This window comes from Mus musculus, chromosome 6 (genome assembly GCF_000001635.26).
Source record: "Mus musculus strain C57BL/6J chromosome 6, GRCm38.p6 C57BL/6J".
Taxonomy (NCBI): Eukaryota; Metazoa; Chordata; class Mammalia; order Rodentia; family Muridae; genus Mus; species Mus musculus.
This window is the reverse complement of record NC_000072.6, coordinates 142,155,159-142,180,718: the sequence shown is the minus strand read 5'-3', so window position 1 is coordinate 142,180,718 and position 25,560 is coordinate 142,155,159. Positions and strand designations below refer to the sequence as shown.

The following is a 25,560-nucleotide window of genomic DNA, read 5'->3' as shown; positions in this document are numbered from 1 at the left end:
AAGTTTGTGTGTCCAATGGGCCTTTCTTTCCAGTGATGGCCAACTAGGCCATCTTTTGATACATATGTAGCTAGAGTCAAGAGCTCTGGGGTACTGGTTAGTTCATAATGTTGTTCCATCTATAGGGTTGCAGGTCCCTTTAGCTCCTTGGGTACTTTCTCTAGCTCCTCCATTGGGAGCCCTGTGATCCATCCAATAGCTGACTTTGAGCATCCACTTCTGTGTTTGCTAGGCCCCGGCATAGTCTCTCAAGAGACAGCTATATCTGGATCCTTTCAGCAAAATCTTGCTAGTGTATGCAATGGTGTTAGCGTTTGGAAGCTGATTATGGGGTGGATCCCTAGATATGGCAGTCTCTAGATGGTCCATCCTTTTGTCACAGCTCCAAACTTTGTCTCTGTAACTCCTTCTATAGGTGTTTTGTTCCCAATTCTAAGAAGGGGCACAGTGTCCACACTTTGGTCTTCATTCTTCTAGAGTTTCATGCGTTTGGCAAATTGTATCTTATATCTTGGGTATCCTAAGTTTTGGACTAATATCCACTTATCAGTGAGTACATATTGTGTGAGTTCCTTTGTGATTGTGTTACCTCACTCAGGATGATGCCCTCCAGGTCCATCTATTTGCCTAGGAATTTCATAAGTTCATTCTTTTTAATAGCTGAGTTGTACTCCATTGTGTAAATGTACCACATTTTCTGTATCCATTCCTCTTTTGAGGGGCATCTGGGTTCTTTCCAGCTTCTGGCTATTATAAATAAGGCTGCTATGAACATAGTGGAGCATGTATCCTTCATACCGGTTGGGACATCTTCTTGATATATGCCCAGCAGAGGTATTGCTGGATCCTCCGGTAGTACTATGTCCAATTTTCTAAAAAACCACCAGAGTGATTTCCAGAGTGGTTGTACAAGCTTGCAATCACACCAACAACGGAAGAGTGTTCCTCTTTCTCCACATCCTGGCCAGCATCTGCTGTCATCTGAATTTTTGATCTTAGCCATTCTGACTGGTGTGAGGTGGAATCTCAGGGTTGTTTGATTTGCATTTCCCTGATGATTAAGGATGTTGAACATTTTTTCATGTGCTTCTCTGCCATTCGGTATTCCTCAGGTGAGAATTCTTTGTTCAGCTCTGAGCCCCATTTTTTAATGGGGTTATTTGATTTTCTGGAGTCCACCCTCTTCAGTTCTTTATATATATTGGATATTAGTCTCCTATCTGATTTAGGATAGGTAAAGATCCTTTCCCAATCTGTTGGTGGCCTTTTTGTCTTATTGACGGTGTCTTTTGCCTTGCAGAAACTTTGGAGTTTCATTAGGTCCCATTTTCAATTCTCGATCTTACAGTACAAGCCATTGCTGTTCTGTTCAGGAATTTTTCCCCTGTGCCCATATCTTCAAGGCTTTTCCCCACTTTCTCCTCTATAAGTTTCAGTGTCTCTGGTTTTATGTGAAGTTCCTTGATCCACTTAGATTTGACCTTAGTACAAGGAGATAAGTATGGATCGATTCGCATTCTTCTACACGATAACAACCAGTTGTGCCAGCACCATTTGTTGAAAATGCTGTCTTTCTTCCACTGGATGGTTTTAGCTCCCTTGTCGAAGATCAAGTGACCATAGGTGTGTGGGTTCATTTCTGGGTCTTCAATTCTATTCCATTGGTCTACTTGTCTGTCACTATACCAGTACCATGCAGTTTTTATCACAATTGCTCTGTAGTAAAGCTTTAGGTCAGGCATGGTGATTCCACCAGAGGTTCTTTTATACTTGAGAAGAGTTTTTGCTATCCTAGGTTTTTTGTTATTCCAGATGAATTTGCAGATTGCTCTTTCTAATTCCTTGAAGAATTGAGTTGGAATTTTGATGGGGATTGCATTGAATCTGTAGATTGCTTTTGGCAAGATAGCCAATTTTACAATGTTGATCCTGCCAATCCATGAGCATGGGAGATCTTTCCATCTTCTGAGATCTTCTTTAATTTCTTTCTTCAGAGACTTGAATTCTTATCATACAGATTTTTCACTTCCTTAGTTAGAGTCACGCCAAGGAATTTTATATTATTTGTGACTATTGAGAAGGGTGTTGTTTCCCTAATTTCTTTCTCAGCCTGTTTATTCTTTGTGTAGAGAAAGGCCATTGACTTGTTTGACTTAATTTTATATCCTGCTACTTCACTGAAGCTGTTTATCAGGTTTAGGAGTTCTCTGGTGGAATTTTTAGGGTCACTTATATATACTATCATATCATCTGCAAAAAGTGATATTTTGACTTCATCTTTTCCAAATTGTATCCCCTTGATCTCCTTTTGTTGTCGAATTGCTCTGGCTAGGACTTCAAGTACTATGTTGAATAGGTAGGGAGAAAGTGGGCAGCTTTATCTAGTCCCTGATTTTAGTGGGATTGCTTCCAGCTTCTCACCATTTACTTTGATGTTGGCTACTGATTAGCTGTAGATTGCTTTTATCATGGTTAGGTATGGGCCTTGAATTCCTGATCTTTCCAAGACTTTTATCATGAACGGGTGTTAGATTTTGTTAAATGCTTTCTCCGCATCTTTGGAGATGATCATGTGTTTTTTGTCCTTGAGTTTGTTTATATATAGGATTACCTTGATGGATTTCCGTATATTAAACCATACCTGCATCCCTGGAATAAAACCTACTTGGTCAGGATGGATGATTGCTTTAATGTGTTCTTGGATTCGGTTGGTGAGAATTTTATTGAGTATTTTTGCATCAATATTCAATATTCATAAGGGAAATTGTTCTGAAATTCTCTATCTTTGTTGGATTTTTCTGTGGTTTAGGTATCAGAGTAATTGTGGCTTCATAGAATGAGTTGGGTAGAATACCTTCTACTTCTTTTTTGTGGGATAGTTTGTGCAGAACTGGAATTAGATCTCTTTGAAGGTCTGATAGAACTCTGCACTAAACCCATCTGGTCCTGGGCTTTTTTGGCTGGGAGACTATTAATGACTGCTTCTATTTCTGTAGGGGATATGGGACTGTAGATTTTTAACTTGATCCTGATTTAACTTTGGTACCTGGTATCTGTCTAGGAATTTGTCCATTTCGTCCAGGTTTTCCAGTTTTGTTGAGTATAGCCTTTTGTAGAAGGATCTGATGGTGTTTTGGATTTCTTCAGGATCTGTTGTTATGTCTCCCTTTTTTCCTTTCCTTTTCTTCTCTTTCTTTCTTTCTTTCTTTCTTTCTTTCTTTCTTTCTTTCTTTCTTTCTTTCTTTCTTTCTTTCTTTCTTTCTTTCTTTCTTTCTTTCTTCTTACTTTCCTCTTTCCTTCTTCTTCTTTGTTCTTCCTTGCTCTTCTTCCTTCCTTCCTTCCTCCTCCTTCTCCTCCTCCTCCTCCTCCCCCCCCTTCTTCTTCTTCTTCTTCTTCTTCTTCTTCTTCTTCTTCTTCTTCTTCTTCTTCTTCTTCTTCTTCTTCTTCTTCTTCTTCTTCTTCTTCTTCTTCTTCCTCTTCTTTCTTCTTCCTCTTCCTTTCTTCTTCCTTTTCTCTTTGGTGTTGTTGTTGTTCTTCCTTCTTTCTTTCTCCTTTCCTTCTTTTTTCTTTCTTCTTCTCTTTCTTTCTTTCCTCCTTCTTCATTTCTTTTCTTTCTTTCTTTCTTTCTTTCTTTCTTTCTTTCTTTCTTTCTTTCTTTCTTTCTTTCTTTCTTTTTCTTCTTGTTCTTGTTCTTCTTCTTCCTTTCTTCTTCCTTTCTTCCTTTTTTCTTTCTTCTTTCCTTCTTCTTCTTTGTTCTTCTTTTCTCTTCTTTCTTTCTTCCTTCTTCCTTCTTCTTCTTCCTTCTTCTTCCTTTCTTCTTCCTCTTCCTTCCTTCTTCCTTTCTTCCTCTTTCTTTCTTCTTCCTTTTCTCTTTGGTGTTGTTGTTGTTTTTCCTTCCTCTTTCTTTCTCCTTTCTTTCTCCCCTTTCTTTCTTTCTTTCTTTCTTTCTTTCTTTCTTTCTTTCTTTCTTTCTTTCTTTCTTTCTTTTTCTTTCTTTCTTTCTCTCCTCCTCCTCTTCCTTCTTCTTTTTTTTCTTCCTTTCTTTTTCTTCTTGTTCTTCTTCTTCCTTTCTTCTTCCTTCCTTTCTCTCTCTCTTTCTTTCTTTCTTTCTTTCTTTCTTTCTTTCTTTCTTTCTTTCTTTCTTTCTTTCTTTCTTTCTTTCTTTCTTTCTTTCTTTCTTTCTTCCTCCTCCTCCTTCTTCCTTTCTTTTTTTACTTTCTTTCTTCCTTTCTTTTTCTTCTTCTTGTTCTTTTTTCTTTCTCTCCTCCTCCTCCTCCTTCTTCTTCTTTTTCTTCTTCTTTTTCTTCTTCTTCTTCTTCTCTGCCTCCTCCTCCTCCTTCTTCTTCCTTCTTTGTCTTTGCCCAATATCCTTTCTCTTCACAGTAAACACAATGATCTTTTACCAAAGGCTCTCTTCTGTTGCCCAGTATTATTTTACTAGATTATTGAGGCTCTCTAGCTTCCCTGAATACTGTGGCCAGAATTTTATGCAAGTTTCTCTTGTCTCTTATCCCTTTTTCATTACTTGGCTTTCTGTCCCTTACAGATCATTCCTAAGTTTTACCATTTCCAGCATGTGCCACCTTCCCAGGTTCTAGTCTTTGTTATTTACCTGTCTTTGCTCCTGTTTTCCTGTTCCTCCATTTTTTTTCCTTTGCTTCTTTTGGATGTTAGCCAATTGTCAAGTTCCCATCCTGTCACTCATCCTCTCCCATAGTTTGCCTCTGCCCTGGTTGATCCTTTTGTCTTACTGCACATCTCTGAATCTGACTCTGGTCTCTGTCTTTGTAAGCCTGTTCCTGTGTCTCACCACTTGTGCCTTGTCCTTCTCTCCACCTTTTCCCAATTTCTATATAGCAACCCTTCCTTTTGCCTGTCTCTCTTATCTCAGACCTCTATCTAATTCCTTTCATTTCTATTTCCACTTCTCACTGTTAATCTCTTCATTTGCCATTGTCAAGTATCTCTCCTGAGTCTGCAGAAGCTTTGTTCTTTTTTCCAGTCTTAGCTCAGTTCTTTCCAGACCTCTATCTGTACATATATGTCTTCCTCATCCTCTCTTCCTTCCTTTGTTCCTCCTCCTCTGTACCTTCTTATCAACCTGTACAACTCTTTCACCGACTTACACTGTATTTCCTTCTAACTTCTCTTTCTACCTGTTATCTTGGTTAGATTGGTGGAGCACTTTCTAACTCTACAGACGTGAGACCCCCGAAGAGTCTGGCAACAGACTTTTCAGATGATCCCTACCTTGGGCAGGAGAAGCCCCAAGTGGGCGGATGGCTCCCTCAATGGATCTTGGAACAGACTCATGGCCAGAAGTGAAAGGGGGATGGGAATGGGGCGGGGCCACCTGAGAAGCCCCCCACCCCCGGGACAGGGAAGGGAGCACAGAGGTCACAGCTGACTCTGCTCCACCATCTGATCTCTGGAGTTGGGGAGTGGGAGGCAGGGCAGCTGTGGATCTGAAAGGAAGAGGTCAGCATTGGGGTCTGACAGGATTCTTAGGCTTTTCCCAGAGGGCATAATACTCAAAACAGTCATCAGCCATCAGTCCAAGCTGAACACACAGAGATACAGAACACGCACACAGAAACTGTCCAGATAAAGCATCACAGTAATTCCACAGAAACAGAAAATAACCAACCAAACAAGACCAATCAGGGCGTTCTTAGACACAATTCCCATAGAAGCCTGGACCAGGTGGTAGCTGCCTCTCACTCAACCACTGGGCTGAGAATGAATGCCTCTGATTCAACCCCCAGGGGGAATTCTGGGGTGTCCTCCAGTTCCCCATGGCCTGTGACATCTCAACATGTCTGGAAGTCACAGCGACCACCCAGATGGGAGTTTCCCACCAGAGCCCCGGCACCTGAATACCAGTCATTTCCCCCATGACCAAAACCAGACCTGAAATTAGAACCTGAAACCAGTCGGTCCCTTCCTCGGACCTAACAACACAGACAAGGCAGACATTCAGATAGGCAGACTGGGATCCGTTGCACAGTGTTTGGGTCCTCTTGAGGAAAGTCTTCCTGGCCAATGCATCAAAATTTGGATCTCCTCAGAAGACCCTCACTCACAAAGACCACAGAGACAGCCATCACTGCAAACTTCAAGAGGATTTTTTTTTTTATTGATCCAATATGTTGGGGACTCTCCTCTCAGCACACAGACCAGAGGAGAGACCCAGAACAAAGAAGGAACACACTTTTTATACCTTGTAAGGGGCAAATTTGAGCAACAGGGTAGCTGGCTTATTCTTATTGGTGTAACAAGTAACCTTTTCAGGCATTGGTTGGTTTGTATAGGGTGACTAAGTAACCCTTTGCCCCAGTGACTCACTTTGCCTGCCCCCATGGTGGGTTATTATGATTTGGTCAGCAAAGCAGTAGTACATTTTGAACTTAAGGGTCAGCTATCAACATCACAGCTGTTACCATCGCAGCTATCAACAAGGTCAGGGCAGTTTGTGTTTTTTGTTTGTTTGTTTTTTGTTTTTTGTTTTTTTCCTCAGCATTTAGTGTTGGGAAGGGTAGGGGAATTTCTCCGGGAACTGCTATCTTGCTATGGTTATTTTTCTGAGAACACCTCATTTTGTTTTGGCAGCTATAGACTTAGTCATTTTAACTGCTATGCTTCTGAAAGTCCCTTCAAAGGGGGAGGGGCTAGGTAGCCTCTAACTTATTTTGGATTCTACAGTTTCTTTGGATGGTTATTTTGGGAACTCACTGGTTAAGGAAAAACTGCCACCATATTAACTTCCAGCTTTAATTAATATGTACAAAATATTAATAATCATTTTTTACACCCTATAGAATCAAAGAGCAAAAATACACAGAGATTATTCCAAAGTTGTTCTTTACTTCTTAAATGAAAGGCACTATAGACTGTCTCAACTTTTCTTTATGTCTGATCATCTTAAAAAAGGGAAAGCTAATAGAGTAAGTTGAAAATAATGTGTCTGTGAACAATCAATCTTCAAAAATCCTCTTTTCATGATCACTTTTTTCACCATATTTAGTGATATTGCTGATTTTAACTCCTAGGCATCAACATTTCTGTTTCTCAAGATAGGACAACAAAAATTGCTAGAGATATTGCTGCATTTGGCAGAAAGAACAGAGTCATCCCTGGATGAGAACATGGGTACAGTACATGTCTGAACAGTAAATAGAAATACGTATCACCTATTTCAAAGCCTCTATCCATCAACGCAACAATAGAAGATGACATGCCAAATCTTTCTCTTTGAGTGATGGAACTTTTCAGAGTGATGGAACTTTTCATCATGATTCCACTGGGTTTTGCATATGTAACTGAATGAGAAGGCTACCACAAGTATCTAAGAAAAAGCAGAGAGGAGAATAAAGGTTAACTGAAGGATTGGTTATAAAAACTCAATTGCTTTTCTACTTAATGTAAAGATATAATTTTTGTTTTTCTTTTCTTGTTTTTAATTGAAGACAGTATAACTGTCTTTTCCTATTGGCAATTGATATGCCTTAACATTTTTAATGTTGTCATTGTAGAGATAACACATAACTTTCTAACTTAGTTATCAGTCATTAAAGCAGTAAAGTTAACACTATTAGATTATAAACTGATTTCTAAGTGGATAATCTCCTCTGGCCATTACTTTAGACTAACCTTTGTTTCAGCAGAAGCCACCTCTAGGGATTGGCAGGATGTTTTCAAGGGCAGTGCTTTTAGAATGCTGGGAGAATATTTTAAGGTTCAAAATAAACAGATGTCCCCTAGACAACATGAGTGAATGAACTTTGATCTAAGATGCTGTCTAACCTATTTTACTATTGCTGTGATGAGACAGCAGATAGTTGCTGGCTTATTTATAGTTTTAGAGGGTTAGTCCATGACCATCATGGTGGGGAGCTGAAAGATTCTCGAATTCCCGGCCAATGCACCAAATGAAAGATTCTCGAATTCCCGGCCAATGCACCAAATGAAAGACCCCCGAAGGGAGACCCTCACACAGACACTCAAGTCCCGGGACAGCCGCGTACCCAAGAAGACACTGAGACCATACATAAAATGTAGAAGGCAAGATTTAATAAAGTAGCAACATGAAAGCACACAGACCAGAGCTCTGGGGTCGAAATAAAGCAGCAACATGAAAGCACACAGAGCTCTGGGGTCGAAACTCATACACCTTTGCACAGGGTAGAGGAGTCTCGACAGTCAGCCAAAATTTTTCACAGGCTTATATAGTAAAACTCAAAGGGGGAGAACTGGGCAGGAAAAGTACAAGTTTACATCACTAGGGAGTTCTGCCAAAGGAATCTACGTAACTAAGGAGTCATGTCCTATCAAGGAATCTACGTAACTAAGGAGTCATGTCCTATCATTTGGCAATGTACCCGGTTCATTTTGAGGTTGTTTCAGGAGGCCTTTATCTCAAAAATGTTCTTGGAACAGTTTTTTCGAACTTTAGGGTGAGGAGTTTTGGGGTGAAAAGTTTAGGAGTGTTCCGAGAACAATCTCTAGATGGGAGGGGGTGGGCTCCGAGGTAAAAAATTCATGTTCTTACAAGAGGCCAGTAATTTTTTATTCTTCATTCCCCACTTCTTCTTGTAAGTAATTCTAATCTTAGAATTTCAGAAGTCTATATCTCTATGTGGAGAATACTGCATTTACTCTATCTTTAACATGGGAACAAAAACAGAATAAGGCAGATTAGTAAACAGAACTAGGCAGAGACCCTTCTAGTGAGGCTTGAGGGTCTCAGCATGACGCAGGTGTACGTAGATCAGATCTCTGGCTGGAACTGGTAAGATGTCCTTGGGGTACCCAGCTCGTTCACTGTAGCCAGTTGTGACCAGACTTCTTTCTGCACCATCTGTAAGCCTTTTAACTTAGTATACAGATCATTATTATAACAACATAGGTTTAAACACATTATTTAAGACAGTGATGGGCATAGGAGCCCCATAAAGGATCTTAAAAAGAGTAAAACTGAATCAAGAGGGAGTATTCTCAGTTTTAAATAGGGCAAGGGGAAGGAGTACCAAGTAAGTCTGTGCCAGTCTCCAGGATTAATTTTGTCAAGGTCTGTTTAGAGTTTTATTCAGTATTTCTATCTGTCCTGAGTTCTGAGGTCTGTACACATAATACAATTTTTATTTGACCTCTAAATACTTGGCCACACCCTGACTTACCTGGGCAACAAAGGCAGGACCATTATCTGACACTATTGCTTTTGGCACTCCGAACCTTGGAAAATTTTTAATAATCTTCTTGATGACTATCTGAGCAGTCTCAGTTTTACAAGGAAAAGCTTTTATCCATCTTGAGAACGTTCACAAAAACCAGAAGGTATTCATACACATATTTTTTTTCAGTAAAGTCTATTTTTCAGTAGATGTCAGGTCTGTCTTCTCATGAGAGGACTAGTTTTCTTTCTTCAGTTTCTACTATGTCATACAGGGTTTCTTTTACCAGTCTTAATTTGTCTATAACTTGATAGTCTTCAGACTGTCAGGATCATTGCTCTTTAGGATGCCTGGGCGGTTAGATTTGCCACCTGATTTTTTTTAGCCACAGCATCTTAGGTCTTTCTCTGCAGATGTCAACAGCTCTCTTTGTCTGTATATATAGAGCTTGTATTAAAGCCACAAGTTTAGCTTTCTGGGCTGAAGTCTCTTTAGGGAGGCTGCTGGCCTAGATCACTTGCTTTCTGTCCATCACTGCACTGCTGTCCCCGCCTTCCGCTTACCTTTAACCTCCAGGCTACTGCCATCCGTGTACCAGTTCAAACTCTCAGGCCAAGGCTGATCTGATCCTTCAGATCATCTCGAGTATGAGTTCCTTCTGCCAGAATGTCAGCACAATGATGAGTAGGTGAAGTCTCAGGCAGTAGTGAGATTGAGGATAGCAGGGGGAGCGAAGGTCACTCGTTCAGTCAACAAAAAGCTCTGACAATGTGTCCATCGGTCAGGGGGACGGTTGGATAATGTGACATGTGCCAAGTTTTGTCTCAGAGTCAATTTATCTGCGTCCTTAACCAGAAGCCACTATGTGCAGACAAGCAGGCCATCCTACAGCCACCAGGTCTAATTTTTTACAAGTATGCCACAGGTCTTTTTTAGGGTCCCAATCTCTGAGTAAGAACTTTTTTGGCAATACCTTTGTTCTCAGTCACATCTAGGAGTCCCATAGCTGGGGATAACATTAGGGCAGTCTCAAGAGCATCCAAGGCCATCCAAGATTGTTCTCTTTTTTATATACGAAGGGCTGTTTATCTCTTTAATTCAGCAAAACCTGGAATCCACAATCTGCAAAAGTCCGCAGTGCCCAGGAACTTTTTAGCTTGTTTTGCACTGGTCAGTGGAGGAGTATGAAACACAGTCTCTTTTTTTAGCTGCTTCAACAGGTAGGCCACCGGACTCTTCTAAGGACTCAGCTTCTGTATTAGCACCCCTTTTGTTATCTCTTTATTTTTAGTTACGAACAGGTGAAGGGTTTGATCATGAGGGGGGCTCCTCTTCTTTTTATTGGGGCAGTCTCTCACCCAGTGCTTTTTTTCTTTACAGTAAACACATTGATTTTTAGCCAAAAGCTTTCTTTTGTTGCCAGGTACTATCTAAGTTTTCTAATTTTCCTGACTTTTGTGGCCAGCATTTTATTTCTCTTATCTCTTTGTCTCACAGCACAGTTCTGATTCTGACTCTGGTCTCTGTCTTTGTCAGCCTCATGTTTCTTTAACTCTTTTTCTTGTCTGACTCTTATACCCTGTCCTTTTAACTTCTTGTTACCTTGGTCAGATTGTTGGGACTTTCTAGTCCCACAGAGACGAGACCCCCATCAGAGCCTGGCAGTTAGACTCACAGGTGCTCCTTACCTTGGACAGAAGCCCCAAGTGGGCGGATGCCTCCCTCACTGGAACTTGGAACAGACTCACTGCCAGCAGCTCAGGGTGGTGCCACCTTCTGAGAAGAGGGAACTTTAGAGCAGAGACGGGAGTGCAGCTCTCACAGCTGGCTGCAACCGGCACCTATCTTAAAGTGAAAGCAGTTTTTCTGTTAACAAGAGACGGGATGGGAGGGACAGGGGAATGAGAAGCTGCCTGGGAACCTGCAGCGCTCTTGGCCGGCTACTCGAACAGCCTCCTCTTCTTTTTGCTTTAGCAGCCACAACATCCAGGCCACTGACTTCTCAGGGACCACTCCTCATTTGCTCCGGATTTCCGAACTCATTTTTCCCTAGGCTCCAGGTCCATGGGCGGGACCACTGTGACCCGCTGGCTGCTCTCTGGAGTTGGAGTGGGAGGCAGGGCAGCTGTTGATCTGAAAGGAAGTGGTCAGCATAGGGATCTGACAGGATTTTTAGGCTTATTTCAGAAGGCATAACTTAAAAACAGTCGTCAGTCATCAGTCCAAGTCCGAACACAAAGAGACACAAAAGACACACACAGAAACCGTTTTTTAGGCAACCACTATAGAATCACAGTACCACAGAAATGACAAACACAAGCAAGACCAATACAGGGCATCTTACATACGATTTCCAGAGAAGCTTACTGTCACTATGACCAACTCAAATGGACCTGTCTCCATGGGAAGGTCCCAGAACCTGAGACCGGCCTAAAACCAAACCAAGATAATCAGTCAACTCCTTGGGACCAAGACCAGACCTGAAACCAGACAAACCAAAAACAAAACAGAATCAGAAGGTGGTCCAATGGAGGACACACAAGTGAACAAGACACACAGACATACAGACAGGGAGGGATCCCACTTTATCTCCGACGTACAGTGTCTGTGTCTCATGACAAAAACCACAAACAAAAACAAGATAGCAACAGAGAAAAAGAAGCCTGACGGGGTCGGATTCCACATCGACTCCCTTCCTGATGGGGTGGGATTCCACGTCCACTCCCACTCTGGCAGAGAGAACACCCTCTCTCCTTTAAATTCAGCGGTGCCACACTTAGACACTTAGATAACAGACAACATAGACGACTCACAAAAACAAACGTAAACAAACAAAATTACCAAGCGACAGAACCAGAGTCAGAGAAAGGGGAGTGGACACAGATTGTCCCATTTCTAGAAAAACAGTAGTCACAACAAGAGCGGACACGAGACTAAGACAAAAAAGAAACCAGAAGAATCAGATGGCCTCTCTAAGGCCGGCCGATTGAGACCCTCTGCACGAGGTGGGACTCGAACCCACGATCCCGTGACCAGACGCGAGGTGGGACTCGAACCCACGGTCTCACAACAAGGTGCGAGGTGGGACTCAAACCCACGATCTCGCAACAAAACGCGAGGTGGGACTCGAACCCACGATCTCGCAACTGGGCACGAGGTGGGACTCTAACCCACGATCTCGCAACCCCAAATGGTCTCTTGGCCTTCAAAGGGGTCCACCAGGCGTCCCTGATCCTCCCCTGATCCTCCTGGGACGTCTCCCAGGGTGAACGGACGGTGGACACCTGGACACGTCTATCCTTATCCACCCCGCGCTCCGGAGCGCGGTCTCACTGAGCGTCCGCAAAACTGAAACTGCGATCGCACCAAACTTAGAAACAGAACACAGACATCAGACCAAAGCAGAACAAAGAATCTTACCTCTAAGTGGGTCTAGGACCTCTGGGTGGTCGCGCTGTTTCCCGGCCAACGCACCAAATGAAAGATTCTCGAATTCCCGGCCAATGCACCAAATGAAAGATTCTCGAATTCCCGGCCAATGCACCAAATGAAAGACCCCCGAAGGGAGACCCTCACACAGACACTCAAGTCCCGGGACAGCCGCGTACCCAAGAAGACACTGAGACCATACATAAAATGTAGAAGGCAAGATTTAATAAAGTAGCAACATGAAAGCACACAGACCAGAGCTCTGGGGTCGAAATAAAGCAGCAACATGAAAGCACACAGAGCTCTGGGGTCGAAACTCATACACCTTTGCACAGGGTAGAGGAGTCTCGACAGTCAGCCAAAATTTTTCACAGGCTTATATAGTAAAACTCAAAGGGGGAGAACTGGGCAGGAAAAGTACAAGTTTACATCACTAGGGAGTTCTGCCAAAGGAATCTACGTAACTAAGGAGTCATGTCCTATCAAGGAATCTACGTAACTAAGGAGTCATGTCCTATCATTTGGCAATGTACCCGGTTCATTTTGAGGTTGTTTCAGGAGGCCTTTATCTCAAAAATGTTCTTGGAACAGTTTTTTCGAACTTTAGGGTGAGGAGTTTTGGGGTGAAAAGTTTAGGAGTGTTCCGAGAACAATCTCTAGATGGGAGGGGGTGGGCTCCGAGGTAAAAAATTCATGTTCTTACAAGAGGCCAGTAATTTTTTATTCTTCAGAGCAAGGCTCCAGGCATATGGTACTGGAACAGTATCTGAGACACATGGCCAAAGCTGCGTAGTTCTACTGCTTGCTGGAGCTGGAGCTGGAGCTGGAGCTGGAGCTGGAGCTGGAGCTGGAGCTGGAGCTGGAGCTGGAGCTGGAGCTGGAGCATGGGCCACTTGTTCTATTGCATGATCACCAGCTATTTCTTTTTCAACTCTTTCACTGCTTAAATTTGGCTTTCCTGGAACTGGCTTTGAAGATTGACCTGAACTCAGAGATTCCATGGCATGTACTACCATGCCTGGATTTAAGCTTTTATTCACCTAGAACCTGCTGTGTCCAAGGTTGACCTTGAACTCAGTGATCTGCTTGGCTTTGTCTCCTGGGATTAAAGGTGTGTACAGACATGCTGGATCTAAATTTAGCTGGATAGGATCTTGCCTCAAATTCCCTCTCCCTTAATCTCCTATCTCCTAGAACATAGTATTCAATTCCATTTCACTTCCTGGTACCTCTTTAATACCTGAAGCATATAATTTATATTTTTCTTTTTATTAGCTTGCTACACTTGTTTAGAATGTTTTTCTTAACCAGAGAACAAAATCTATGATGGGTGCTTCTGAGATTCCCGTTGTCAATGCAATTAATCTGAGTTTCTTCATTGTAGCCTCAGGCCGACCAAGGGCAAAAATTAGCCAATTCTTCACCAAAATACCACCAAACAGTCTTTATGCCACATACTGAAATTCTTCTTCTCTGAAACCTCTTGGGCCAGGTCTGCACAGTTCAAATTATTTGGATCAACAGTTTCTTCCATATTCCTATTAGGATAACTGATTAAGCCCCATTTAAAGCATTCCTCTGCTTTCTAAATTCAAAGTCCCAAAATTTATAGTCTTCCAAACAAAATTATGGTCAGGACTATCACAGCAATACCCGAGTACCTGGTACCAACTTCTGTCTCAGTTAGGATTTTACTGCTGTGAAGAGACACCATGACCAAGGTAAGTCTTATAAAGGACAACACATATTTGGGGCTGGCTTACAGGTTCAGAGTTTTAGTCTATTATCATCAAGGTGGGAGCATGGCAGCTTCTAGGCAGGCATGGTGCAGGCAGAGCTGAGAGTTCTACATCTTCATCTAAAGGCTTCTATTGGAAGACTGACTTCCAGGCAGCTAAAGTGAGGGTCTTAAACCCACACCCACAGTGACTCATCTTTTCCAACAAGGCCACACCCCCTAATAGTACCACTCCCTGGGCTAAGCATATACAAACCATCACAAAGACAGAAAACAGTTTAATGAGACAAGTACAATTGAATAGAGCTCAAGTCACCTTTTTGAATTACATCTAAATGCTTGCATGTAAATATCAGTTATTCAGAGAAGGACACGTTCATCCACACATAATATTTATCTCATAAGTAATCACATGTATAGATCTCTGTTTAGGTGTCTGGTCTTTTCCTAGACTCTACATTATTAAAGTTAGAATTATTGGATTTTTCTCTATATCAGAGACTTGTGGCTTTTACTTAGGTTATTCTTGTGATTAAAACTCCATGTATCCTCAGATTTCTGTGACTCTACCTTGCCATAGAAAGTGTTTTAGTCTTGAAATTCTGGGTAAATTTTGGAATTCAAAGACCTCAAGAAAGAATCCTGGTCAAATAGTCTAGGCTTCAGTGAGGCAGAGGTTTAGTACAAGTACAACAGATAGCTTCCCATTTTTAAAGGCAACAGCCTTCAAGTGAGTTCAAAACTCACCTTCTAGGTTTCATTTATTTTGTGTAAAGAAATGAAAACCTTTATTTTATCTATATTGTCATTAGCTTAATGTCATAGCAAAAAGCTCTGAGGCTATCTTTAGTATCACCAAAGAATGAGTATAGTTATTTGCATTGGATTTTTCAATAGAAACCATAAAAAGGTAATCTTTTATGCTTTTATTTACAAGGTCACTCAGACTATACTAACCTTCCTAGATAATATTATAATATTCAAGGTACTGCTTAAGTTGTTTCTATTCAAGAGATTGTCTTGACACATTTGAGTGGTGTGCATGTCTGCATACATGTTTATATGTATGGGTTTGTGTGTATACATAGGAGTATGTTCAGGTGCAGGTGCACATAAACAGGTGTGTGTATTATAGAGGCCAGAAATCAATGCTGAATATCTTCCTCTAGAGTACTCAACCTTATGTGTTTTTGATGGTGGTCTTGTCTTAGGGATTTGTTGCTGTAAAGAAACACCATGACCACCAATGCTTATAAAGGAAAACATTTAATCCAGGCCCTTTTACAGTTTCAGAGGTTTAGTCTCTTCACATCATGGCAGGAAGCATGGTGTATTGCAGGTAGGCATGATGCTTAAGAAAAAGCTGAGAGTTTTGTGTATTGATCCAATGGCAGAGGAAGCAGACTGTGTTCCGCATTGTGCTTATATTGAGCATAGGGTACCTCAAAGCCTGACCCCACAGTGACACACTTCCTTCAACAAGGCTACATCCACTTCAAAAAGGCCACATCTTCTAATAGTGCCACTCCTCTGGGCCATGCCTTTAAATACTTGAGTCTTTTAGGGCCATACCTATTTAAACCACAATAGGTCTCTTCACTTAACCTGTTGGTAGTTTATTTGCTTAGAGTGGCAGGTTGGCACACTGCTTTGATCTTGCTGTCTGGGTTTTGAGGTTACAGGCAGGTGCAAAGAAACTCAGCTCTTTACTTGGCTACTAAGAATTCAAACTCACATTCTCAATATTAAAAGCCAAACGTTTTGTCCTTTGAACTTCCTCAGCTGTACTGGATAATTTTATATCAACTTGAGATGAGCTAGAGTCATCATCTGTGGACCAATGGTCTAGCCTGTGGTACATTTTCTTGACTGATGATTAATGTGAGGGGGTTAGCTCACTGTAGATGATGCCATGCCTCAGTACAAAGTCCTGGGTTCTGTAATACAGCAGGCTGAGCAATACATGAGGCGCAAAACTGTAAGTAGCATTCCTCCATGGCCTCTGCATTACTTCTTGCATCCAGATTCCTGCCCTCAGGTCCTGTCCTGACTTCCTTCAGTGATGAACTAATAGATAACAGCTCTGTGCTCTGCTTGAGCTGGCTTTCCAGACAGCTGTGTAGATGTCACAGCTCATGCAGACCAAAGTCCAGTCTTTTATTTGTATATTAATTCAATCATCCATACCAGGTTCCCTTTTGATTATCCTGCAATTCAGCATTTTATGACCTTAGGCCCTTGATTCTTAGAAAGAGACATCAAGTACATTTTCTTTTAACATAGCAAATGTACCCAGAGATCTACCTGTCTTTGTAAGTACAAACAACAAGTTTAGCTTGGTGGGATCCCACTCAGAGATCATCACTTCGATCTTGCCTAGACCTAAACTCACTCTGTCCCAGGCTGACTTTGAACCAGAAATCTGCCTATCTTTGTAAGTACAAATAAGTTTAGTGGGTGGAATTCTGCCTTTGGATTGTCACTCCCTAAATATTTTTATCTCCTTCCTTAATATCTTTCTGACAAGCTGACTCAGTGCAGGTATATCTGTTCTTTTAGGTCCATGAAGCCCCTCATACAATTCAATATTGCATCCTTATATTTTGCATAGTTCAGAAATTAGATATTTTTGAACTCATGTTTCCCCGCAGTACTTCCCCACAGTTTTAAGGGCTGTCCTGAAGGTGTCAGCATTTACCATTTGGCTGAGGAACATTAGACACACCCTCCCTCCCAGGATCATTCTGTTTCTAATTATCATGGAGTCATTAACCTTGGCAGGGAGTTCTTCAAGTCTTCGTCAAAAAAGTCATGTACTCAGTAACTGAACTCACAGTCAATGAATGTTTGCACTTTCGAATTAAAACAAAAAGGGTAAGATGCCAAGTCCTACATGGCTGTGGATGGGACTGTGAAACATGGAATTCCGTGCCCGGATGCTGGATGCAGGATGCTGGTCTCTAGGATTGCAGAAAGTTGCCTCCCCTCCTTTTTTTCTCTGTCTCCACTCCTCACTCCGCCTTCCTTCTCCTGTTCAATCATAAGCCTACCATTGCCCTAATGTGATCGGACAGGGAAAATCCTGCAACACTAGAGTCCCCTGTTAATAGTCTCCTGAATCATGGATGCTATTGACACATTTTTTGGATAACAGATCTACATGATGTGCTGTGTGAATCTCTCCAATCAAGGATGTAGTAGATAAGGAAAAACTGGAAATCACATCTGCCTGATCCAATCTTAGTGGTAGAGGAGGTGCTTAGTCCTACAAGTACTAGATGTTCCAGAGTAAGAGTTGTACTCAAGGATGGTGGTGTGGTGGTGGTGGGTCTCCCCTTCCTTGAGGAGGAGAGGGGGCAATGTGGGGAGGGACTTGTAAGGGTGGGACTGGTATGAGAAGAGGGAAGGGCCTGCAATTGGGATGTAATGTTAATTAAGAACAAGAAATTAAGTAAAGGAAAAATAAAGCAAAGCAAAGCAAAAAAAACAACAACAACAAAAAAAAAAAAAACCAAAACAAACAGAAAACCAACCAACCAACCACCACCACCACCACCACCAAACCAGATCCAAACACACAAAAAAACACCTTTTACCTATAAGTTTCTTTTGGTTCTAGTAGTTTATGATAGCCAGAGAAAAACTGACTAAGACAGCCTAGCCCTGAGATGATTTTTGTTTTGTTATGTTTTGTTTTAAAGAGTCACTTGTTATTGTCAGGAGCCATAATGGGACAAGTAATAACTAGCTGATGATCTTCCTGAGATGGCCTGCTTCAGATTATTATATAATCTATGACAGGTTTGCCCTCATTCAGTAAGGCTGTAAGGGATTCACTTTAGGAAAGATTCTTGCTATTAATACACTTTTCCTGTTATTATTAAACATATATAACAATCACGTCTTTGGTTCAGATTCACGAAGATGTACTAACTTGTAGTGATGTTATATAGACAAATAGATGTCATAAGTCTTAGTGTTCTAAAATTATATCTGTGATTATTAAGCTCTTTTATAGTGTGACTGCTATTAGGTCTTTTTCTGATAGTCAAAACTGCAATGAGAACTCTGCCAGGTCCCCAAGTGTCACCAGTTAATTGCTCTTAGATAGCAACCAGAATTTCTCCTACTCAGAACACTTTCTAAGAGGTTGTAAAACAATTAACCAAAGGTCATAAAAAGAGAAATAATGATTTATTATAGGTGCTATGACAGAAGATAAAATATTGACTGGGTCTATCTATACAAAACTTCACTAATAACTTAGTTATGGTTTTCAACTTACAATCACTTTGTGGAGCTGAGACAGGTGATGGATGTTTAGCCAGATAATTACTCCTAGTGAATATGCATGTAAACCTTCTATGTTGTAAATTTCTATTTCAATTTATGATTTGATTTTTTGTGTGAACCTGTGATGTACTTTGTAACATGTGATCATGTACTCAGAAAGATGTAGAAGTACTGAGGACAAAGAGAAGAGAGGAGAATTTTTTTTCCCTTAGAAGAATTTTTTTCCTTTTCCCCACTTAGGATATTTCTGCTTTTCCCCTTAGATAGCTTTCATAGGAAACTTTTTACAACATAGTAATAAACTCTATATCCACTTTTCAAAATGTCCCCTTTTCTTCCTGCAACTTCCTAATAGCAGGGCGAGAGTTAGAGCTGCTTAGTTCCTGCTGCGATAGTGCAAAGGCTATTTACTTAATCCTTAGAAATTGCAGTTTCTGGCTTCAGAGGATCTAGAAGGCAAGCTAGCTACAGTAGCATAGGAACTTAGACTTAGATAAATAAACTTTTTATTATTATACCGCAACCCTAAATATCTTGTAAGACAAAGTCTTACCCTCCATCGACACTCTTCCTCCTCTGCTGCCTCAAGGAGACCTGACAAGAAAGAATACCCCTTCACATTTTATAGTTCAGTAAATAAGTTAACTGCTTTAATAATTTAACAATTGTTCCCCTACTGAGTTGTACCCTTTGGCCCTGATACCAGGGTTTGAGCCTAGTTTCATTGTAACTTATTAAACATTCCATTGATATTCTTACAAGGCAAGCACATTTTTGGGGGTGGGGATGAAGAAGAGTTGGTCTGGGGGGGGGAGAAGGAAGGGGTAGGGTAAGGACTTTGGAAGTGGAGAGAGGGACACTGTGGTTGGGACTTAATGCATAAGAGAAAAAAACATAAGGAAATTCAAGGTCACAAATGAAAAAAAAATGACTTGTTATTGTTCAACAAATAATTTAAGCACTGTCTTTTAAACAGGCAGTGGTAGGACTTTGAAAGCAGAGACATCCTTAAACAATCAGAAGAACAAAATGGGAGAACCTGGGAAAAGGGTTGGAATCCACAGGGTCAGGTGCTTTGCCAAGATCAAGGTATGTACTGTTTAGAAATATGCGTATATACAGGCACAGAAGTCTTTTAAACGAGAATTGAAAGTTGCTGTAATATTGTTAAGCTTACATGAAATTTTGCAACACGAATGCCATTTTATTCTATGTGTTGTTAATTTCTTGACTTAAAAGCATTGGTTTTATAATTAGGAATATCTAACCAGTATTATTTATCCAGGATAAGAGGGAAAGATTTTTTTCATCTTAATTTCTATTTTTAAATTAAATTAAATTTCAGTTGCAGCCTCCTTCCCTCTTACAAAATGGAGTTTAAAATGTTTTAGGTGTATATTTTGTTGTAGTGGTGTTTAGTCTGAGGTCAGAGGTCAAACCAGTGCCTAGCCTTCAGGGATTCCTGACAGAAGGTTAGAAGTCACAGCTAGGAAATAGTTCCCTAATAGAAGTGCTATGTTGATTAATATGCAAAGATAACTTTATGATCCAGTCAGACAAATATTTTCTTCAAGTTTTGGCAACACAACAGTTACTCTTTGGTAAGAAGATACTGTTAGCTGGTTTGGTGGTTTTCAGTATTCTAGAGACAAAAATTGTTTTTATAGCTCCAAAGTCAGCTTTATATCACAAAATGTAAGCTTATTTTGACCTAGAAAATTTGAGCACTGGCCTAGTTCCTGAAGAATCCCTTAAATATTCCTCTCTAAGCTGCTAAGTCATCCTACTGAATGATCATTTTACTTTTATTCACATGTGCTAGAGGTTTATGAAGATAAAAGAGACCCTGGAAAGTATTTTTGCCTGCTATTATTGGAAACCAAAGGCATTCTGGTTATCCTCAGTTCTCACATGCTTTTGAGGAGTCCAGGTCCCTTGGCTCCTGACCTTCACCGGATGCCTACTCAGCTATCAAGTGGGTGCAGTGGACTGAATCCCAGTCCTCAGAAAGTACAGTCAGTGCTCTTCACCACTGAGCTGCATCTCCAGCTTCACGAATTAGGAGAGTGACGAGGATTTTGATTATTACTTACTAGGATTATGAGAATTTGTTGAGAAAAGTCATTAGGTATCTATAACCGTACTTCTCATAGTCTGTTTCAGGTAAATGACTTAATTAAGGTTTCAGTTACTGCAATGTGACATCATGGCCACTGTAGCTTTGGGCCAGTAATTTGGGCCATTTTAAATATTCAGAGGTTTAGTTCACTGCCATCATGGAAGGAATTATGGTGGTGCAAAGGCAGATATGGTACAGGAGAAGGAGCCATTAGATAGATATACATCAGGTCATCAGGGATCAGGAAGAGAGTGACTATGGGATTGAATGGACCTTTTGAATCCCCAGAGCCCAGCCCAGTTAGACACTGCCTCTTAAAGGCTAAACTTCTAATACTACTACTCCCTGGTGGCCAAGCCTTCAGGCTCATGTGTTTATGGGGCTCTTCCTAGCACAACCACCTGAATTACTTTAGAGTTTAATAAGAGTAGATATTGGTGTTAGTGTTATGGAAAAATGTTAAATCCATGACTTTACAAGATAAAATTTAGAAGTAATTGTTTAAAATTAATCACATGTCTCTTCTTCTCTGAAGTTAGAACTATCTTCATTGTTTAGTGGGCCAAATGGTCTACATTGACAGACTGAATGTAGGTCCTGCTTTCTAAATGGAGAATATTATCATTAACAAAAGTTTCCAGGACAGGAGAAATAACATCCTTGATGCCCTTCAATCATGCATGCATTGATGACCTTCCTGGTACCAATGGTTAGTTCTAACACAGTGGCTACACAGATGTCCCTGGTTATGCTCCATGGGTAAAAGAAAACTAAACCAAGATTCATGAATCTTGGAAAAGGACTTCTACGAACAAAGGTGCCCATGGAGAATAGAGGAGAAAGAAAGGGGAAGAAGAAAATAATCAGAACATACCATGTATGTATGAAATCAGTAAAAAATATATTTAATCAACAAAAATTATTAAAGAAAAGAAGGGAAAATTTCTCAAGAGGGCTGGGGAGATACCTTGATCAGTAAAGTAAAGTACTTGTTTGGAAAATAGGAGGTCCTAAATTCAGTCCTCAAAGTTTTCATTAAAAACTCGGCATGGTGACATATAAGTATAACTTTAGCATGGAGAGATGGAGTCTTGCTGATACATGTGGCTCACTGCTGAGCCAGTCTTGCCTCCTGGCTGAATTCCAGGCACTTGAGAGTCTCTATTTGTTTGTTTGTTTTTGTTTTTAATATGTCATTTCTTGGGGGTATTGACCCTGAAATTGTCTTCTTTCTCCCCATGTACATATGCATGTATGAACTCATCCCACACAAACATACACACACATCCAAAAAAAGAAAAGATGAAAAAACTTAAGAGGAAAAAAAAAAAGAAAACTACTTTAGGAAGCATGAAAAGACTACTCCAAAGGAGTTTACTTTAGACTCTAGAGAGCTAAGGTAAAAAGTTGGTAAGATTAGCTTCATGAATACAGATGTTATGTAGCAGGAGACCCAGATGTGCATAGCTATTGAATTCTTTTACTTCTGCACAGAACCAAATACTTTATAGAAAGAACTAAATAGGCTCATTAACTATTTATCTTTATTCTCTAAAACACAAAGAAAATAAATGATCATCCAGAGTCTGATTATTTTTGTAATTTTGTAGACTTTGGTTTTAAATAAAGGATCTGAATTGTAAGTCTCAAGTGAAAATTATAAAGTGTCAGTCACATCCTCTGAAAGAAGTACAATGGGAAGAGTGATCATCTCTTTAAACAGCGTTAGAATTTAGAAATGTCAAGAGATGGAATTACACTATATTACAGATAAAGAGTACTTGTGAGGTATGCTAAAGTTGGTACTCTCATTTCCAAATTAGGTTTTCTCTTTTTTCATGTTTTTGCTTTAGTTCATCTATCTTAATTGATACCTGTGACAGTAAAGTTATAAGCACTAAATAAAAATTTCACATAATAACATTTGAATATAGTTTTGGATAAGACAGTTCAGAAATTCCAGAAACTTGGACGATAAAATTTGCCATCAACCAGCTGCTGGAAGATAAGTTAACAGAAACAGAAATCTCATTCACTACATCACTCCAAGTGAGTTAATTAGTCACAGGCAGGTAGTTGGAAGTGTTTTCTATAAAGCCATAGTTTATCCTGTACCTATGGGAACCCACACTGTTCTGCCCTAGTGTTTAATTACTTGAACACCATTTGGGCTGCTTCGATAAAGTGTTACAGAGAATATTGTACAAAGGAGAAAAACAACCCCATAGGTCACTCTTCACTCTTCTCTGACAATTGCATCCTGTGTTGTGCTTGAGAATGCAGAAAAAGAGAACAAAGTGTTGAACTGACCAAGGACACTCAGTGGTAACAGTATAGTAATAAAGATCCATCAATAGCTATGTCTTACATGGAACAACTCCATGTCTTTCTGTATGAGTAAGGTACACCATAAGAGAGCAAAGCCCTATCTACAAAATTTACTAAATGTTAACCAACTATTCTGTGTGTTCAGAGTGCAGGCATGGTGACACAGAAAGAAGAGATTACACTTTGAAGGTGCTTGCTTGGATGTTACGGGCTGTTTAAGACAAAGTTTTCTTTTCTTTTTTTTCTTAATATTTTTTCTTCCTAGGTGTTTCTGTTGGCATTAATATGGGCATATATATCCAAAATACTATCAGGAGTTTACATGAGTACTATGCTCACACAATTAGAGAGACAATTCAATATTTCCACATCTATAGTTGGACTTATCAATGGGAGCTTTGAGATGGGTGAGTTATTACACTTATTTTTATATATTGATATTTTCTCCTTATTTCCTGAATTAGACTATAAAGTATGACTGAGTTATATGCTTCCTGGTGTTGCCTGGTTTGGTGTGAAGAAGCTTCTTATTTAAATATCCTCGTGATAGCAGATAACTATTGTCACATAGGGTGACATGATTCTGCTTCTCTGGAGGGGGCAAGAGATGATGAACATTAATATCTAGTTCTATCATTTGGTAACTCAGAGAGAAGCTAGTGCCTTTTCTTTGGCATTTTAGAAGGTCACTTTGGGACTCAGAGAAACTGACATTCCGAAGGAGAGAGCAAATGTTTCTCTTCCCACTACTGTATCTCTGAGTGTTACAGCTCTTCACTCGTAGTTCTTGGGAATGATAAAGAAAATTTCCTGTGTTTGAGTTGTGTCAGACACAATACCTTGAACTTCAACTCATAAACACATGAGAGTACAAAGGATGAAGGAAGGAAATATTCCCTTTATAAGCCAAGAGACCTAGAAGTTTGACCGTAGCTTTTACCTCATTCAAGGTGAAATTGTCTTTAATGTATTTGATAAAAATGGCAAGAAAAATTAGGATTGAGAAGAAGGTACACACACTGAAGATGATCTGTCCTGCTTCGCAGAGTCAAGGTGCTCAGTGCTTATGATTGCATCCATGTCCTAAGCCTTCAGTAAAGTCAGGATGAGTGTGGCACATAGACCTTACACAAATTCTTCTGGTGTTCTGTGAGTTAGATGCAGGAAATGTAGTTTATTGATTATCCAAGGTCCTACAAGGCACAGCTGTGCAAGGGAAGAAAGATTCCTGAAGGAGTAAAGGCTTTCCAGAAGAAGAAAAGGTGAGGTTAATGTGAAGGGGAGATTTGGACAGAAGATGAAGCATAAAATCATTTTTTGTGGGCATGGAGTCAGCCTAGTTTTATGGGGAGTTGGATGTTGCTAGAACATGAGCCTGGAGAGATGTGCAAGGATGAGAAATGAGTAGAGGCTGTGGCTTACTCTTGAGTATGACTTTTACCTCACAGGTGTCAGAGTGCCAGTATAAGTTTGCAAGTGGATATTTGTCTTTCTATGCAGAGAACTCACCATGAAAATCCAATGACATTTAATTACATGCAATTGAAGTATTTAGGTGAATAGGGAGCCATTTACATGTGTTATTAGACGCGTTCTCACGACCGGCCAGGAAAGACGCAACAGACCAGAATCTTCTGCGGCAAAACTTTATTGCTTACATCTTCAGGAGCCAGAGTGCAAGAGGCAAGAGAGAGAGAAAACGAAACCCTGTCCCTCTTAAGGAGAATTATCCTTCGCCTCGGACGTGTCACTCCCTGATTGGCTGCAGCCCATCGGCCGAGTTGACGTCACGGGGAAGGCAGAGTACAAGTAGTCACAAAATACCCTTGGCACATGCGCAGATTATTTGTTTACCACTTAGAACACAGGATGTCAACGCCATCTTGTGACGGCGAATGTGGGGGCGGCTCCCAACATCTCCCCCTTTCCTTTTAATAAGAGCAAATAGGCCACCCATATTAATGAGAGTGGAGATAGAGGTCAAATCCCCAGTGTGTAGGTAAAGGAGCCATGTACAGGATTAGCTCTTAGGCTCACAGGCTTTTACCCAGAGCAACCCTGACCTGCTCCCGTGTCGTTTTGCCTGGGGGAAGGGAACTAGGACACTGAACCTTCATGAAAGATGACATGTCTCCCTAGAATAGGCTCATATATGCCGCAGAGCCTTTCCATTGCAGTGCTTAGCCGTGCAACTCTCTCGGGCTGCTGAAGCACACTCACTCTATCCCGTGCAATGAGTCTAGCCTCGTGAGATATAAGAGCTGAGTGGCCAGCGACCTATTGCCTAAGCATAGATAACCATATATCAGGGGGAGCTCCATGTTCTAGTCCTGCAAGCGCCTGGGCAATAACCACCTTGTCTCTCCTAGTTTGGGCCTTAAGCTTACAGACCAATCAAAGAAGCAACACTAATCCACAGCAAAGTGTATCTCCAAATAATATTAATCCCACCCATTTTTTAAAGAAAGAAAATGCTGAGGAGA

At 40.7% G+C, this 25,560-nt stretch overlaps 1 protein-coding gene across 4 annotated transcripts in view; it reads left to right on the top strand.

Annotated features, from left to right (window-relative positions):
• Slco1a6 (solute carrier organic anion transporter family, member 1a6) overlaps positions 1-25,560 on the top strand; it is a 100,417-nt gene that overhangs the window by 5,459 nt on the left and 69,398 nt on the right. For 2 of the 4 annotated variants that reach the window (XM_006506965.3, NM_023718.3), the window contains exons 2-3: positions 19,607-19,719; positions 23,343-23,484. In XM_006506965.3, the coding sequence (XP_006507028.1) occupies positions 19,660-19,719; positions 23,343-23,484 (202 nt within the window). In that variant the 5' untranslated portion in view covers positions 19,607-19,659. Of the gene's footprint in view, positions 1-13,449; positions 13,711-19,606; positions 19,720-23,342; positions 23,485-25,560 lie in introns of those variants that run through there. The other 2 variants (XM_011241587.2, NM_001381930.1) reach the window with 2 other exon arrangements.